At 45.8% G+C, this 19578-nt stretch overlaps 1 protein-coding gene across 2 annotated transcripts in view; it reads right to left on the bottom strand.

The window, feature by feature from the left end:
• Window positions 1-19578, bottom strand: part of MAP3K15 (mitogen-activated protein kinase kinase kinase 15) — a 1227172-nt gene that overhangs the window by 608209 nt on the left and 599385 nt on the right. For both annotated transcript variants that reach the window (XM_078657886.1, XM_078657885.1), the window contains exon 5: window positions 9309-9477. In XM_078657886.1, the coding sequence (XP_078514012.1) occupies window positions 9309-9477 (169 nt within the window). The remainder of the gene's footprint in view (window positions 1-9308; window positions 9478-19578) is intronic.

A 19578-nucleotide genomic window follows, 5' to 3' on the forward strand; every position in this document is an offset into this window, starting at 1 on the left:
CTTTCTGCAATTTCTGTGTGCTAGGATGTAATCTGTGAATAAATACATGCATGGACCCAAAGATTTTCACTGCTAGGGATGTCGAATGTAAAGTAAAAAAAAATTATTGCACTATTATTTAAAATCATTGCAATATGCACATCCAGAAAATGACATTTTAAATAGAAAAGAAGAATTCAAGTCTGTTAAAAAAGACAATAAAAATAATGGATTGGGTAAAGGGAAGGGAAAGCAGAAAAGCCAAGGGACTGGCACATAGGGAGGTGAAAATTCAAACTTGCTCGGATGATTGAATCGAGGAGTTAATTTCGGTGATGAATTTTACAAAGCGAGTCGCCAATTGTGGCGAGTCTCCCCTCATACAGGCCTCGAGCGCTTCTTGACAAGTCCTGATGCCTAGAAAAAGCCAAATTGGTCTCAGCCAAAATATTCTTTGCGCCCGGAGGTGATGGCAAATGCACATAATGTGGATTAGGCTTTTCCTCTCCCTGAATGTCGAATGTAAAGACTGCCTAGTCTTGATTCTACTTCATACCTTTCTCCCTTCACCCTACACCTCCTGTCTCTTTCCCATTCTTCCAGACAGTTCACCCCACCTGCTTTCTCCCTTTCTCACTGTTTAACCAACTCTTTCTCCCTTTTATGTCTCTCTCTCTCTCTTGCTCTGAGTCAAAATCTGATGCCACAACCTATGGAGAATCACATCTGGGTATGGACTTATTGAACGTTTTCTCAAATGTACTATTGTAGGGGTTTTCCTGATATCAGTTTATGTTACAGAATTAGCTAAAGTGTTAGGTTTTCAGTACAAAGCATTAAAAACAACGAACCATCAGCAGGACTCAAGGTCATGTAGACGATGTTATGGGTGGGCCCAGGCTGTGTGAAGTTTTGGTAGCTACCAAGGTCGACTTGGGGGAATTATACCTCCCCTTCTTCCATGAAAGGCTATTAAACCTTTAATGTTGCACCTACACCTTATGAGAGAGCTGGCTGGTAAATCAGGAAGCACCCTTTGCCCCAAGGGTCATGAAAGCGACGCCAGGAAGTGAAAGTACTGAATAATTCACAAATGGAGCTGTGGTAACCCAAATACCCCACTTCCTTAACATTTCAAATGGAGACTTTAGGTGCAACTCCACCAGCCCACTTAAATGGATTTCGCCACGTCATGAAGTTTCAAGAGTCAAACATATCAGTCTTCAATAGATTTCAAATATCTTTTTTCTTTTTCCATAACAAAAATTAGCCGACACGTTTCGTTCCTTTTTTGACGGAGTAACGTCTTCAGTGCTACTATTTCATTAGATAAAATGAATTTGGATTAAAGCCACCATGAATGACTTTTGTTCTATGTTCACATGTTGTAGTCCTGAAGAAGTTCCTCCAGGAAGTGAAAATGAACTGGGCTAACAGCAATCATTGCTTCTACTTGCCCTTCCCACTACCCTCCCAGCAGGAAAAATGTAGGATGTTGACAGATCATGGTAAGGGAGAGGCTCATGTATGTGACGTTCCCAAGGAGCATAGGGTGTCTGATGATAATTCCACTACCACTACTAATTTGGTGAATGTATGTCCATATTGAAGGTTTGTATGGTTTCATATGTATAGTAACCTGAAAATATACCAGTATATGAGTGTTCAACGATTGCTATTGACATATAAACTGCTGGAAAATTCCTGCCCTCAAGTTTGCTGAGAACGCTGCTATAATACAGACTGCCTATTACTGAGAAGCAAAAATAGAGCTGTAAACTGCTGTGTCATACAAAGTTCATAGTGTTTAGACAACAAATAATGCGTAACAATTTGTACTATTATGTTTATATTGTCAGCAACTAAACTCCAAAACACACAGATGTGGAGATACCCAACAGACACTGGAATTTTTCAGGGAGGGGGAGACAGTATTATTGAAATTACACCTTCCCCTTGAAGCCAGTCTCATTTTCTAGCCGAGATGGTTTTCCTTAGAAGCTTGTGCTTACCATTTTATGTAAACATGAAGCTGTACAATCAGACCTTAACCCGTTTGCTGCGGTCGCGATTTTCCCGCAGTGCGGCATTTCCGCAAAACGGGCGAGGCCGCGTCGGCCATTGGCCGACGGCAGCACTGGGGAGGTAGTGCTGCCGTCGGCCATTGGGGTCCAATATGGAGGCTGTCCTGTCTGTGGCACCTATGGTCAGCATCTCTCCATGAATGCCTGACTGTCATTATACTCCTAGCTTTCAGCCAGCTAGTGGGTCTGGGACAGCTGCTCCCACCATGGCCTCTGGATTTTTTCCCCTCATCCAGGTGAGGGACGTGGGGTGCTGAGAGTAGCTGAGAAATCGGTCTTCTGTAATGGGTAAAATCCATTCAATCCCGTACCACTTCAGTCATGACCTATTGACACTGCAACACACCCATCTGCCTGTAGTGTCGTGCCGGTGGGCCTCGCAAGTCGGCACAATTGCAATAATGACACTCCTCTCGTGGTATATTATCCCCCCTCTCAAACGCATGGGTCTTTTATTTGTTAAACCCACGAGAGAGGCGAGCACAACCATATGGGAGTCTTTACGAGGGGGTCCAGTTGGACCAACCCTCTCACTTGACTCACTCCCAGGGTAAAGGGAGTAAGTTCGACATTATATTCCTCCCCAAACTCTAAATAAACAAACAACCAAATGCAAACAAATGCAACAAAATTAGATCATTCAAACTGAGTTCTCGGACACGTCCGGAGGATCAATGAGTTGACCCTTTTCCCCAGTGACGGTTGCTGTGCATTAGAACAGGAGTCCCAGAGGAGGCTAGAAGGTGCCTGGGGCAGGGGTGGCAGATACCTGGATCTTCACTCTTGCACTTTTCCCTTCAAAGACCTAGGAATGGCAGGGGGTGAGATGCTCGACTGGATTTTCCTTGGCAACTCTGGCCTTGCTTGTACAGTTGCCGGAAATGCTTTCAGGCAGGGGTCCTCTAACTTCTCTGTTTCGTTGTCCCTGTTGCCCTCTTCTGCTCTTGGCTGCTCTGGAGAGGTGGCAGATGACTAGACCGGCTGAGGCCCTTCATACTTCTTGAAAAACACAATGTTCCTCACTTTCTTTCTGAAGGGTGACCATGGCACTGTGACGCTTCACCAGCTGCCACACTTTCGTTTCAAAGGGCATAAGAAATTTATTTCTTTGGTATCTGTCCTTGACTAGTATTAGTTCTCTTACCTGGATGGATGGGGGGATGCCAAGCACTTTAAACTGGATTTCCTGTTGGTGTTCTTTCTTTAAGACTTTGCTGTCCTCTAGAATACCAGGGGCCCAGTTGGGACGGTGTGTTATACTCTCTCTCACAGTCGGTCCCATGCAGACCTGACTGTGGGCTACACCAGTGGCAGTGTGAGATGGTTGACAATATTCCATCAGGAAAGAGTAGATTTTTTTTTCCAGGAAGTGGTTTGGGTTGTGAGCAATACTTGGTATTTTGTTCATGGTTCTCATGAACCGCTCCACCTCGCCATTTGCTTGAGGTCAGTGGGGCATGATTTTCCAGTATTTTATGCCCCAGGATTGGAGATACTCTGCCACTTCCTACGGCGCGAACAGGGGAAAAATTTCCGTGCGTAGTTCTCTCAATATTCCAATAGTGGGCATGACTTTCTAAAGTTTGGGAATTAGCACAGTGGCCGAGGTGGTATTCGCCAGCTCTACCTCGGGTATTTAGAGTAGTCATTGATTATTACATTCATTTACCGTCCATCCAGTAAGCTGCTAAAATCTAGGCTCGTCTGTTCCGAAGGGCCGCAGAGCCCCTCCTCAGTGATGTTGGAGTCTGGGGGTCTGGTCGCCCAGTGGTCTAGCAGGGATGCAGTGTCATACGGTCCTATTCTGCTCCCAGTTGGACTTTAAAATAACTCATTTACCAGTACGTAGAACCGCGATGGCCAGTAATATGCAGTCTTCTTGGTGGGTGGCAGTCACAATGGCTTCCAGCATCACCGGTCAGGCCCAGATGGTTCCATGACAACCTCACAAACTCTTTAGTTTCTTTCGCTTCCTTTTCCCCAATGGGGGGCCCGGCTCCTAATGTCAGGAGAGGTAGTCTGTGGGGATATGTGATCTTGCCTTATATCCTACCCTGAAGAAATACTTTTGCAATTAAAGGACCCACTTCTCAAATCTTGGTGGAGGCTTTGAGGCTGACCTCTGAAACAACCGTACAAGAGGCTTGCGGTCTGGCTGCACCATGAATGGATGCCCATACACATAGAGGTGGAAGTGACAGCACCCCCAGTGGATTGCAATGGTCTCACGTTCACTCTGGGAATACTGCTGCTTCGTGGGTGTTAATGCTCGGCTGGCATAGGCTACTGGGCCCCACTCTCCGCACTCCTTTTTTTGCAACAATACAGCCCCTAACCCTGTGCAAATGGCATCCACTGCTAGTACGGTGCCTTTGTGCGGGTCAAAGTAGGCTTGTGAGGTGTCTGCACATCTTTCGTGCATTGGAAGGCCTCTTCGTGTTACAGGCTCCCGGCACAGGGAGTTTGCACCTTGGTAATCCTTGGTAATCTTTCTCAGTGGTTGTGTGAGCAGGGTCAGATCTTCGATGAAGTGGCTGCAGTATTTAACCATGCCCCTGAAGCTGCGGACTTCAGGCACACTCAAGCAGACCCGGGTTGTCTTCACATCCTTAAGCATCTTGGGGTCTGGGGCTACCCTGTTGTGGAGAAATGGTATCGGAAGAAGCTGATGTGATCTTTCAGGAACTTGCCTTTCTCCTTGTGAAGGGTCTGACTTGTCTCAGAGCTGCTCCATCAAGCTTCTGAGGCAAACATTGTGTTCCTCGATGGACTTGGCAAACACCAAAACTGACATAGATGCCCCCAGGGATGCCAGTCAACACCTCCTGCACTACATTATGAAATACTTTGTTGGCACTGGATATCAATTCAATTCAATTCAATTCAGTGATTTATATAGCGCGCTACATACCCAGAGGGTCTCAAGGCGCTTGGAAAAGGGTGGGGAGTTACTTGTCGAATATCCAGGTTTTAAGTTGCTTTCTGAATGCTAGGTGGTTCTGAGTGAGGCGAAGGTGAGTGGGAAGTGAGTTCCAGGTTTTAGCCGCCAGGTAGGAGAAGGATCTTCCTCCCATGGTGGTTTTGTTGATGCGAGGTACAGCAGCAAGGGCTTGGTGGGAGGAGCGTAGTTGGCGGGAGGGGGTGTAGAAGGAAAGTCGTGTGTTGAGGCATTCGGGTCCAAGTTCGTAAAGTGCTTTGTGTGCGTGGGTTAGAAGGCGGAATGTTATCCTCTTATTGATGGGGAGCCAGTGGAGGTTTTTCAGGTGACCAGAAATGTGATCTTTACGCGGAATGTCTAGGATGAGTCTGGCTGATGCGTTCTGGATGCGTTGGAGTTTTTTCTGAAGTTTTGCGGTGGTACCGGCGTATAGGGTGTTTCCGTAGTCCAGGCGGCTTGTAACCAGTGCGTGGGTGACCGTTTTTCTGGTTTCAGTGGGGATCCAGCGGAATGTTTTTTGAGCATGCGAAGAATGTTGAAGCAAGATGATGAAACTGCGTTTATTTGTCTGTCATCGAGAGTGAGGAGTCCAGAATGATGCCCAGGTTTCGTGCGTGGTCTGTTGGGATGGGTGCTTTTCCAAGGGATTCTGGCCACCACGAGTCGTCCCAGGCGGAGGGGGAGGTACCTAAGATAAGGACTTCTGTTTTGTCGGAATTCAGTTTCAGACGGCTGTGCTTCATCCATTCGGCTACTTCTCTCATTCCTTTATGTAGGTTGGTTTTGGCGGTGTTGGGGTCTTTGGTGAGTGAGAGGATCAGTTGAGTGTCATCAGCGTAGGAGATGATGTTGAGGTCGTGTTGACGTGCGATGGCCGCGAGGGGGCTCATGTATACGTTGAAGAGGGTGGGGCTGAGTGAAGATCCTTGTGGCACGCCGCAGATGACTTCAGTGGCTTCTGATTTGAATGGTGGGAGGCGGACTCTCTGAGTTCTTCCGGCAAGGAACGAGGTGATCCCCTCCAGTGCTTTTCCTTGAATTCCGATGTTACTGAGGCGTTGTAACAGGGTGCTATGACAAACTGTGTCGAAAGGCAGCGGAGAGGTCGAGGAGGATGAGGGCGACGGTGTCACCATTGTCCAGTAGAGTTCGAATGTCGTCTGTTGCTGCGATGAGTGCGGTCTCAGTGCTGTGTTTGGCTCGGAAGCCGGACTGTGAGGAGTCGAGGGATTTGTTGCTTTCGAGGAAGGCGGCGAGCTGGTTGTTGACAGCTTTCTCGATGACTTTGGCCGGGAATGGAAGGAGAGATATGGGGCGGTAGTTTTTGAGTTCGGTGGGGTCAGCTGTGGGTTTTTTCAGAAGGGCGCTGAGTTCAGCGTGTTTCCAGCTATCTGGGAAGGTGGCGGAGGTGAGGGAGCAGTTGATGACATCACGGAGGTGGGGTGCGATGATGGAATCTGCTTTGTTGAAGATGTGGTGAGGGCATGGGTTTGAGGGGGATCCTGAGTGGATGGAGTTCATCAGGCAGATGGTATCATCCGTGGAGATTGGGTTCCAGTCATTAAGGAAGTTCAAGGGGGGTGAAGGTGTGGCAGAATGTTGGGTGGGTTGGTCTCCGGGTTGGTTGTCGAAGCTGTTGTGGATGTCTGCGATTTTGTCGTGGAAGAACGAAGCTAGGGAATCTCAGAGGTCTTGAGAGGGAGTGATGTCGTTGGAGTTGGCAATGGGGTTGGTGAATTCTTTGACGATGTTGAATAATTCCTTACTGTTGTGGGCGTTGTTGTCAAGTCGGTCTTTGAATGCGGTTTTCTTGGCTGTCCGGATCAGTTGGTGGTGTATGCGGGTGGCGTTTTTGAAGGCGACTCTTGTGTTGGTGTTTGGGACTTTTTTCCAGGCCTTCTCGAGGGAGCGACAGAGTTTTTTGGATTTCTTAAGATCATCGTTGAACCAGGGGACGTTTTTGTTGCCTTGTTTGATTTGACGTTTTTTCAGGGGTGCTAGGTTGTCGGCGCTGTTGGTTAGCCTTTGAGTGAGGTTGATGGCTGCTTGGTTGGCGTTCGATGAGTGGGCAGGGGGGTTTTGAAGAAGCGATGAGGAGATCTGGTCGTTGGTGATTTTGTTCCAGTTTCTTCGCAGAGTAGGTTGAGGATGGTTGTGGGTTGTGGTCTTTTTGTAGATAAAGTGAACGCAGCTGTGGTCCGTCCAGTGGAGAGCTGTGGTGTGACTGAAGGAGATATGTTTGCTGGAGATGAAGATAGGGTCGAGTGTGTGACCTGCGAGGTGAGTGGGGGTATTAACAAGTTGTTTGAGTCCGAGGTTGGCAAGATTGTCCAGAAGGGCGGTGGTGTTGCTGTCGTTACTTTTTTCCAGATGATAATTGAGGTCTCCCAGTAGAATGTAGTCCTTGGAGGGGAGGGCGTGTGGGATGATAAAGTCAGTGATGTCTTCACTGAATTGTGCTCGGGGTCCTGGTGGTCTGTAGAGGAGGGTGCCTCTGAGTGTGGTCTTGGGGTCGGTGTGGATCTGGAAGTGGAGGTGCTCGGCGCTAGCGAGGTTGACGTCTGAGCTGGTTGAGATTCGGATGGAATTCTTGTGGACAATAGCGATGCCTCCTCCTGTTTGCTTGTTGCGGTCTTTTCGGATGATCTTGTAGCCTTCCGGGATGGCAATGGTGATGTCTGGGGCTGAGGAGGCGTTCATCCATGTTTCAGTTAGGAAGGCGACGTCCGGAGAGATGGTGTCTAGTAGATTCCAGAGGTCGATGGCGTGTTTGTGAACCGAGCGGGTGTTGAGCAGGATGCATTTTAGGTGGTTGGTGTCAGGTCTCAGTTTGGTGTTAGTGGATGTGGAGTTGGTCTTGGTGCCGTCATACTTGCAGGAGTTGCACGTGAAGGGTCCATGGGTGTGTCCAGGGACGGCTTGAGCGCAGTCGGGGAGTCGGCCGGGGTTACTCTTTTACTTTTACTGTCTCTTTTACTGCCGAAGGCCTGTATGTGTTGGATCCGTTGTTGTGTGCCTTGACGTTGGATGTAGGAGGATTTGGTGGTAGCAAGACCGGAGGTCCATCTTTGAAAACCAGCCGGCCCAGCTAAAGTATCGTACTTTTGTGCTGACCTCAGAGGGACATAGTACTGGCCTGTGGTACTGTGCCATTGTGCAATAGGCAGCATTAGGATGAAGGTGCAGACAAATAAATCATTTCTGGGAAGGCTGGGAAGGTGTGTACTGTCACACACTGTCAAACACATTGTTCAATATGCTGGTCCTTTCATTTATGTGTTTGCAAATAGAATGTGGCAGCTTTACTCACAGATGATGCAAATATGGGTATGCACTGAGGATTTGTGAGCGACAATGAAAATCTCAACATGCGCAAATCATTACAGAGTGATGGTGCACATTTAGACATATGCTAAAATTAATGGTTGATGGTGGAAATGTGCAAACAGAAGCATAAACCCGTATCAGAATCACAAGCAGTCTGAAAATATTGTGCTTTTTCCCCACACAAATTTCCTCAGGTAAAAACTGATGCAATGTCTGCAGGTAAACTCAGAAATTTTCTGACCTTTGTGGCGTTATTTTACCGCATTACTCCCCATTCTGAGTGGCCAAATCCAGAATGAGGAGCTAATAATGCTCCTGTAAATACCTAATTTGACACTTTAGTTATTTACTCCTTAACAAAGTATAAGGACGTTGTAATGAGGGCCTTAGTCTACTGCTGACTCTGACCGTTCTCTTACCCTACTTCAATCACTATTAAAAAAAGCCAAAAGTATTCTGATTACAGAATTAATCGCAAGACCATCTTTTGCGGGTATAAGAAGATCATTATTGAGTAGCTGCTGCACAATCACTGTCTATATCAGTCAAATGATGTGATGCTAATTACAAATGTAAATTGCTCATATGCATAATATTATGTTAAAAGTAATGTATCAATACCATGCTTCAACATGTGATATGTATAACTTTAAAATAATTAGGAACATGTGGAGTAATTGCACATTAGATTGTCCTTTCATGGTCACATTTATAAATTCAACCTGCCCTGAGACTGTGGAACACACAGAAAGATTTCCACTTCTCAAAGATTTTGCTGTGACTTGCTCTAGCAGTACTCCTGAATTCCAGGAGTAAGCCAGGAGTACATCTACTTATACACACATTTTTGTGAATCAGGCCCACAATCTTCACTTTGGGTCGAATGGACAGTTTTCATAGTCAGTTAGAATTAAGGTAGCCCAGGCAAGCGGGACATACACTTTTTCAAGACATGGTGTGGTTCCTGATTTCCCACATACCTGAATATCTCGGTAGGAGAGAAGCAGGTTAATGACAATGTCCGACGTGAGCACCTCGGTGTTGTCCATCCGCAACTTTATCCTGGTCAACTCCTTGGCAAGCTCGTCCCCCTGATACTTCTCTCGGGCCTTCCTAATGTCATTCAGCAGTGTTTCCTTGAAATATGCACTTGAGAAGTAAAACAGAGAGACACACAAGTAAATACACTCAAATGTATGTGAAGACAATCTGAAGACAATAAGAAGTTATGTAACAAAAGGCTGCGTAACACTATGCATATCCTTTATTGACTAGTTTCCTTTTTATTTTGAACCACAAATTGCAAGAAATATCTCATCTTTTACTTTATTTCGGTCGATTTGACCATAAAAGATACATTTCAAAACATTTCATAAAATTGCCAGATACCTTGATACATTACATAGATACAAGGGAAATAGTACACACGCACAGGATCGATAACAATGTGATAGTTCATCAAATAATCAGCCTCTACACGCCCAGGATTGCTAGGTCGTAAATTCAGTATATAAAATTAATATTAAAAACAGTATAAATATGTCATCATTTAAAAAGATTAAAAAATATACAAAATATTTCACAGAATGAATTAATGGGGATCACCATAAATTTAACTCGATTACAAGGTGGTTACCGTATTATTCAACGTACCATTTAGAACCATTGTTTAAAATAAGCCCCTAGAGTTTCAGCCCCATTTTCTTCCTAACCAGGAATACATTGAATAAAAACCTGTTTACAGAAAAGACTATAGGTTGTGATGTATCAGTTTTCAGTATGCGCTCAACAACACTGCAGCACCTGCTATCTAGAGCCCTGCAGAGGGGTTTAATCCAGCGTTTTCTAGCTGTGATGTACGCTGAACAAAAGAATAATATATGAGCTTCATTTTCTTTTTCTGATACATCACATAGGGGACAGATATCGCTTCTAGAGCACCCCCCATTTCCATTCCATCTAGATGTGTTAGAGCCTATTTGCAGAATTCCATATTGAAATTGCAAATATAAAGATTTTGCTAGCAGAGGTTCTATCTCATCAAGGAATGGGTCTAGACATGCTACATCTTTAAAAGCCAAAAACTTCACGGTTAGGGACCCAACGGACGTGTTATTTACTAGGTTGGACATTATGTGGGCCCAAAATATCTCTTTTAGCTGTTTTTTACAAGATGCTATTAGCTGTTCTGGGTCGTTCCAATAGTGAGGTAGACCTAACTTTTGCATCCATGACATAACGTGGCTTAACCAAGGGATATCTTTGGGTCTTCTCACCTTTAAAATTTCCTCCAGGCCAGTTTTATAATGAGTCAGTACGGGGGTTGACCAGATCCTGATCCAGAATAAAAGTGGTCTTAATGCCGCATGGTGATCTATGCGTTTTATATTCAGGTCCAGAGTTACAGGCAGCAATGGCGTCCTGTTGGGGAGTTTTAATAGTTGTCTGAAAAATATATTTTCTTCCCGCTCAAAGTTCTTCTTGCACTGTGGGCCCCAAATCTCGGCCCCGTATAGCGCTGCCGCTTGTGCTTTGATTTTGTATACCTCCAGTGCAGGGGAAACTGCCCTACATGAGCTAGCCTCATGTTTTTTTTAGAACAGGTGCCGAATTCTGAACCAGCATTATCCTGCTCTTTTCAATTTGGCCTTTCCAAGTCATTTTACTGTCCAGGTTGATTCCCAGGTAATTGAAGCTGTCTACATATTCTAGTGGTTGATTATTTAAAACTAGGTTCTTTTTTAATGTTTTATGGGGGTTTAGTGCCATGTATTTGGTCTTTACTGAAATTTATTTCTAGGCCCTTCTGCAGGCAATATCTACCAAACGTATCCACTAAAGATTGAAGTCCCTTGGGGGTTTGGGATATTAAAATGGTATCATCGGCAAATAATAAAGTCGATACCACTTTGCCCCCAAGGCGAGGGGAATCATGCTTGCAGTCTAATAAAGACTCAGGGATGTCGTTTACATATAGTGAGAAGAGGGTTGGTGCCAGGACGCACCCCTGTCTTACTCCTCTTCTCAGTGGAATTAGTTTGGTTAGTTCTCCTCTTGGTCCCCAGCATACCGTAGCAAAGTTTCCTGTGTGTAACTTTACCAGTTGTCTTAACCTGATGCGTGCGGGCGGAATTCCGCTCGTATGCTGAGAATTTGTAAAGTGCACTTTACATGACGAGCTGGGCTCGTCATGAGCGTGCGAGGAGGCTACCTCATGACGAGCCCAGCTCGTCATCAGCGTCGAAGGGGTTAATATTTCCAACGGTACCCCAATTTTCCTTAAAGTCTCCCATAGCTGGGAACGAGAACTAGATCGAATGCAGCCCTTAAATCTATAAAAGCGACATATAGGCTGCCCTTCCTGAAGATAATATATTTCCAGTATATGCACATAAACCTGAATACCTGATCAAGTGTACTTGTTTTTGATCTGAACCCTGCTTGGTATTTAGTTAAAATATCCACCTCATCCATCCAATCTATCAATCTATTTAAAATATGCCTGGCATTCAATTTCTGAAGTATATCTAGTAAACTAATTGGACGGTAATTGGCTGGGTCCTGACGATTGCCCTTATTAAAAATAGTAACAATCTCCGCCCCTTTCCACGTGTGGGGAATTGGTGTTCCGGCAGCTATCGAATTACATAAAAGATTTACATAGGGACTCCATACTTCTAGATCATGTTTTAATAGGTCGCCTAGAATCCTATCTGGGCCTGGCGCCTTCCCAGCTTTAATGGCCCCTATTGCAATGTATGTCTCCTCCAAACTAAAATTCAATACTGTATCTGAGATTAAGTCCTCTATTTCGTTTCTGGTGGCGCAGACGCCCTCGCTATAATCCTGGTAAGGATTAGTAAAATGGTCTACCCAGGTTTTCTCATCTCAGTAGAGATCTTTATTACTTTTCCCAGTTTTATTTCCCTTAGCAATTAGACACCAGAAGGCAGCCTGATCTTTGGCTCTAGCAACAACAATTAAATCTATCCATATGTCATTGTCCCAGACTTTTTTTGCTTCTATTAAAATCTTTTCATACTTTTGCCTATATACACCAATTTCACTATGACACTTGTTTTTAATAGCATATATAAGCTCCGTCTTTGCTGCTCTGCATTCCTTGCTGTAGAAGGGGTTAGCTATCTCGTAGTACTTGCTTGTCCCTGTATCTTCCTTTTTGTACAACTTTGTCAGTAGCGGGAGTAAGGCTTCTACTAAGGTATAATGTAATTTTAATATCCTTTCATCTCCTTCTTTAAATTCTTCGAGTGGGGCGACAATGTCAGAAAATGCATTATAAATGTCTGCCATTTTGTCATCTTTAGCTAGGATATAGGGCCACTTCTATTATTACTTATTTGTAGTTCTCCAGTTAATATGATACTTCCTTCCACCCGTGGATTTTTGGTTTTAAATAGGTGAGATTCTAGTTGCAGTTCTAAAGGGTAGTGGTCACTCTCCTCCCTGTTCATAACCCTCAGGTCTATAGTAATGTACCATAAGTTCATAGACACCATTATATAGTCTATCTGGCTTGATGAATTACCTCTGTGGAATGTACAGCCTCCGGGTCTATCGGAGGGTAGGCGTCCGTTACACGCCCGTAATTCATGTCCTACCGTGAGTTTAAAAATCTGGGACGTCGCAACCGTACATTTAATCTCGCTGCTGGCGTCAAGAGTGGGGATTTTGTATGCCATATCCTGCTCTTCGAAAAGGTCACTTATACCAGTCATGGGTTCGTATTTACAGTTAAAATCCCCTCCACAGATTACACTGGCCTCCGCCTCGACTGAATCTAGGAAAAAGTCGAGTTGTTCTATTACTAATGATTTATTACCGCTACTACGTGGTCTATTGTAAACGTTGAGCAGATATATAATCCTTTTATCCCGCATTACAAGTTTTAACCCCAGTATATCCGGGGAATCAATATGCAAGGGAATTATATCTACTTCTAAAATGATGCTTATCCATGTAACCAGTCCACCGGAGGGTCTACCTCTTCCACACTGGGTAGCATTGACACTGTATGTTTTGTAACCCGGTCTCTGTGGGGGTTCTTGTGACCAAGTCTCCTGGAGGAGTACTATATCATACTGATCTATGTACTCACTCCAGGAGCAGTCTAAGTTCTTATTGAGTCCTGCGATGTTCCAGGAGATTAACTTTAATTCTGAACATATGGAATCTCCCCTAGCTGCTACCCTAAGTTCAGGATCTACAGTTTTTGGTAGGTTATTCGCTGCCTCCGGCTCTGTTTGTTGGTTTAGGTTTGAGTTACCATCTAATAGGCCTGTTCTTAATACAGCACCATCATCTATTTTATTTTGCCCCGAGGCTCCCAGTGTTATCTCATTTACATTCTCTGCTCTAATAGGACTGTTTACCTTCAGACCTGTTAGTTCTTTGTGGTCGCTTAGTCAATCCAGGTCATCTAAGGTGGACAAATCCGAGAATCTATTAGTTACTGCTAAGTTAGGGGTCATCATACTACACTTACCGCCCTGAACTGGTTTATAGAAATATCCTAGTGCAAGGGTGTGAATATCTGTGTTCTGGTGGGGGCTTTCTTCCTGGAAATCTAATATCTTCCTTACAATTTGTGGCCTTCTAAAGTTTACTACCACGCAATCACCTCTGATGTTTTTGGGACCTTCCCCCACCCAAACCAACTCTACGAATCATCAATATTCCGTCTGCTTTTGTAGGGTGGAAGCGTTTAAATTTTGCTAACCAATTTACTGTTTTATTCCGGAGATCAGTCCATGTTTCTCTTTGATTTCGTCTTAGTGTTGGAACCCCAGTTAGCACGATTACGTAAGGGCAGGAAGCATGGGGGAGCTGCAACACATCCTCATTCGGTACCTTTGGGACCATATATTTTAGATTTCCCTAAGTGACTACCTGTAATGTCAAGGGATGATGGTTTAGGCCTAATACTTACTGCATCTACCTGAGTTGTCTCACTAACTGAGTGGCCCTCCTTGACTACATGCTGCTTAAGTACCCCTGCGCTAAGGTCAGCCACTGGACTCGCGTTAGTTGTTCTACTAATTCCCCCCGGCTACTATTTTATTTTGTGTGTTCTTACCTGACGAGTTACTAGCTTTCTCTATACGTGTGTCACCCCTGCCATTGCTCTCCATTTGTTTGTTTATTCATTTTCTCGACCTTTATTTCCAGCTGGCTTAAGCAAGATCTCATGCTTTCTTCCACTTTTTCTAGTCTCTCTCTAAGTACATTTTCCATTGCAATTATAATTTTCGTCTCTAATTTCTCGGCCAACTGTTCACCCCGGTGTTCACCACCGCAGGGCTCTGTTTGGGTGCTAATTGATTTCATTTGTAGAGTAGTTACCCGCGCACCAACTACCTTGTTTTTTCCATTCGCAACCACTATCTTCTTATTTTTGGTGTTACGTGGTGGTGATCTCTTTAGTGGACCCGTGTGTCGATCCGTGTTATTTAGTACCACCCTTTGATTATGCAACCTAGATGCTAGGGGTGGACTGGTTACGCTGTTTGTTGGGTCCCGTGTATCGGGTATAAGTAACTTTGGGGTAGTGGATAACCTTGGAGCGTTAGTAATGATTATTGCGGGGCTTAGTGGAACTATACCGGTTGGATTAATTAATGATAGAGATTGGTCTGTACTTGCATCGCTGGAGTGACTAGATTCCAAACTACTATCAGGGTCTGGATTTAACGCTTTTCGCTGGGTTTTCCCCTGCCCTAAATATCCAGACTCTGTGCTTGGTTGGACTAACGCTAATGGGTTTGTTACAGGTGATATGGCTTTCCCTATTGCTCCTAGGGATGACCTTTTGGCCGCTAAACCCATGGATAGCTTCCTTTCAGTCAAAATCATCTCTTTCTCAAGGACTGATTCAGCTCTGTCCAGAAAAGCATCAAGTGACGCGGCCAAACAGGACCCCACCCTTGGCCCAGTTTTCTGTCTTAAAGTCATGGTGAGTTCCACTCCTAGTACTCTACTAAAAAGTTAATGTCATAAACCAGTTTTCCAGCCGCGGTATCCTCTTGGTGCAAGATGGACTAGAGTTGCAAAATTAAGGGGTGTAGCCCGGCCCGGCCTCCTCAAGCTCCGGATGGCAACAGATGGCCCCGCCCTTGACCCGGGCTTCACCTGGGCGCTCCCGCACGCTCTCTCGGCGAGGGGGAAGAGGCGGATTTTGTAGCGCTTCCTGGCGCGTTTCTGGCGGTGTCGGTGGCGGTGGCGGCTTCCGGCCGCTTTGCAGCCTGGGACCTGCAGTCCCTGATGGTCCCCATTTCAGGAGCACTCCCTCGCACTGCGGCCGCAAAAGGTGGAAGTGGCTTGCGGCGGCGGAGGGAGGGTGAAGGAACAGGGACAATAGCAGCGGGTCCAAGGACAGGATGCCCCTGCACAAGTAAGTTCAGTGGCACACGGCAATCAGCGTTGTCGGCAGGATCCCCATCAGCGTTGTTGGCAAGAAATATGTATTGCAGGGATCTGAGCCTGTCAATAACTCAATACTATCTTTAGGAGAGGCAGATGGGACATTTTCTCAGTAAAGTGCCAATGTAAATGATGAAGGTACAACACACTGAAATATAAAATACAATACTACAGGAAATATTGTAATTTAGTCCTGGGGTTAAAGTCATAACCAAACAACATTACACACAGCAGCAAAATTAAACCAGGTGCTTCATTAAATCCTTCATGGAAATCATAATACTGGAATACAGCTGGGTGCAGCAATTTTACTAGGAATATAAGAATTGGGGAATTACAGCAGATCTGGGGTTTCCATACTTGTTTCTGCATATAAATTTCACATTCAATTGCTGGTTTCCATGAATGTTCTCCACCATGTCTCCCAGAAAACCAGACCCACGAGGTAATACTACGTATCTTTGGATACTGATTTAGGAAGAATCTCTGGTTTCCATTGAAATCAGTATCACAAAGGTAAGACTGAAAAATATTCTACTGTTATATAATCTGACTGAGATAAGGGAACCACTAGAAACTCAGATCCAACTCTTCAAAATCAGCCACAGCGATTATAACACCCCTGTGAGAAGTTGGCCTGATGTATGATGTCCACAGTTCTGTGGGCACCTTGTATCAGTCCAAACAATCCCTTATGGTGGTGGTTGTAAGTCAACCTTATAGACAAGCTATCCTAGGGGTAGCATGGACTAAGCAGCCTTAAAGGCTTAACTCAAGAGGGCATGTGAAACCAGCTGTTTTACCATATGCAATCCTGTAATATCAAATGAAAGGACACCACACAAGTTATATATTATAAAAATATATGTATTTATTCTCAGAATAATCCCCAATACTCTTTATGAGTAAAGAAGCACAAGCGTTTAAACAAAAGCACAATATAACATATGAAAGTTGCACGTTTATGGATGAGGCCGGTGGCCACTCAAACCATATATCAAAAAAGTGGTATAAGTATCACTAATTGGTCAGTGGTAAGGCCTGGGGCCTTGGGAATCGCTGGGACTACACTGGACTAACAGCAGTTAGGACGGGAGTAGCCCGCGGGATTCGGGTGCAGCGCTTAAAGAGCACGCATGCACCAATGCAAAGTCAATGGTGCGTAAAAGTTATCGAGTTACAGTTTTAAGAGTCTTCCGACTGGACTAGAAGGACAAAACTTTAGACTTAGACACTAGAGGTGTAAACCACTACAGGAGCACCGGCGTTCAAGAGTTACCTCACCCACAGGAAGCGGGTGCACAGGTGCAAAAGCGTGTCGGGTTTCGTCACGAAGATCTAGGGTGCCTGGAGATGAAGATGCTGCAGGCGTCCAGAAGAGAAGTGTCCGGTGTGATCCAAGGGTGGATCGAAGATGTAGAGTACCTGAAAGCAGAGGGGACAGAGTCTGGGTCACTAGCCAGTGACCAGGAAGGAACCAGGAAGGAACCAGGCGATGTCGGGCGCAATCAGGTAGTTGCCGTGAAGCTTGTCTCCGCTGCCACGTGGACTCTGGGGCACCGAGGATGTCCAGGAGTGGATCACGAGCTGTCCCACAAAAACTCTCGCTGTCGGCGGTGTTGGCTTCTGGATCGGAGTTAACAAGCCTTGGCAAGGGCAACCCACGCAGGATTCGAAGATCGCTTCTTGACCGGACCAGGAAGGTCAGATCGGGTGCTCCTTTTCAGGGGAGCGAGGGCCAGTCTGGAGCAACCAGACTAGTAGAGCAAATTCAAAGGTTCATCGGTACTGGGGCCGCTAGCCAACGGGCAAGCGACTGGACCAACGCGTCGAGTAGGAAAATGCAAAAGGGCCCCACGCAGCACTCGGTGAGTGTGGAGGGGTGAGCTTCGGTGCAAAAGCCGCTCGGGGTTGGAGCTTCTCGAACTTCAATGCACAGCTTCAAGGGAGCCTCGGGAGCTGCACGGTCAGCGCTTCGTAGTTTTTCCAAGATGGCCGGCCCCACGCTTCAGGTCGCCTCCACGGGTCTCAGCTTTGCATAGACTGTGGATCGGGCTGTTGGAAGGCAGGAACGCTGGGTCTTGTTGATCTCTGTCGCTTGAGTTCCGGCGGGAACTGCAACAAAGAAAATGGTGAGAGGCTGGATGGTGCCTGTTTGCACAGGGTGGTCACTCCTTGACCACAAGGGAGATTCTTCAGTCTTCCACGTCGAGTGGGATGTCGAAGGATCCAGAGTTTTGTTTCATAAGTTTCAGTCAGGATAATCTGATGTGCATCTGCACAGCTCCTACCTTTATTCCAAATCAAGGGGCTGGATTACCTGCTAGGTCCCTCCTATGGGTGGGACCCAGGAAGGGGGTGGTTACACCCCTTTCCCTCTGTCCAGTTTCGAGCCAGGACTGGGGCTGGAGTGCCCCAGAACCGGTTTGACTGGGTTTTGCTTGGCACACCTTGTGTGCCCCAGGCAGTGTCTAGTTTCTTTTAACCCACCCTGCTCCAATCCACTATCTCCTGTCTGGGGAGGTGTAACACCTCCCTGTGACAGGAAACCTTTTGTCCAGGCCTCCCCAGCCAAGTTTCGGTCAGCAGCAGGAGGTCAGACTTGTGTCGGGGCAGCAGCATCCATTTTGTGATGCTGAGGCTCTGGTTAGGATCAACCGCGTTTAAAGCAAAGTAACATGCCTTCTCCCTCTAGAAGGGTGGAATGCTACCCCCGTCGCCAGAACTGGCGAGGGGGTAGTATTCCAAAGTGTATGACACCAAACACGACATGTTTTGATAAAGCCAAACCAAAGTTAGCAATAACCGCGAGGATTATAATGCATTTAAGAGTATATGGTATGGCAGTATCACTAGAACAGCTATAAGGAAATGGTTCCGAAAGCTGCAGACAGGCTCAGCTCATGCCAGAGCACCATCTCACATAATACAAAGCACTCTGCCTCCAGAATTGTTAAGGCCTGCCATAGGAGTGACTGATAGGTATATATGTGTCCAGATATAGGTTTAGATATAGGTATACTATATCTAAGCAAGGGGTGATTACACCACCTTGCCCCAGCTGAGTGATCAGCCAGTTGTGTCAATTTAAGTACCAGCCAGGGGTGGCAAAAGATATGCTGCAGCCCCTGGTAGGCCTTGGATGCACCTATGCCCTGGGCACCTATAGTGCACTGTACAGGGGCTGACAAGGTGTCCAGTACCAAATTGGTGATGTACCTAGGGTACATGGAGTCCATTTAAAGAGAGAGCAGTTAGCCTGGGACCCTGATTAGCAGGATCCCAGGCCAACTAAGTCGAAAACCAGCTAAACACTAGGCAAAAAATCTGGGGTAACCATAGTCAGGTATCCACCTTCCTACAACCACCTTAGACCTTCAGTTGCAGCTACAGCCAAAAATAACAGCAGCACAGATTCTCATCCATAACAGCAGCATTCACAACGCACCGCCTCTCATACACAGCCATAGCAGCAGCATTTACAGCACAGCCTCTCATACTCAGCTGTAGCACCAACATTTACAGCACAGTCTCTCATCCTCAGCCTAGCACCAGCATTTACAGCACAGTCTCTAGTTCTCAGCCAAAATAACAGCATTTACAGCACAGCCTCTCGGCCATAGCAGCAGCATTTACAACACAGCCTCTAATCCTCAGCCATAGCAACAGCATTTACAGCACAGCCTCTCATCCTCAGCCATAGCACCAGCCTTTACAGCACAGCCTCTCATCCTCATGCATAGCACCAACATTTGCAGCCCGCCTCTCATGCTCAGCAGTAGCACTAGAATTTACAGCATAGCCTCTCTT

Source organism: Lissotriton helveticus, chromosome 8 (genome assembly GCF_964261635.1).
Source record: "Lissotriton helveticus chromosome 8, aLisHel1.1, whole genome shotgun sequence".
NCBI classification, from domain to species: domain Eukaryota; kingdom Metazoa; phylum Chordata; class Amphibia; order Caudata; family Salamandridae; genus Lissotriton; species Lissotriton helveticus.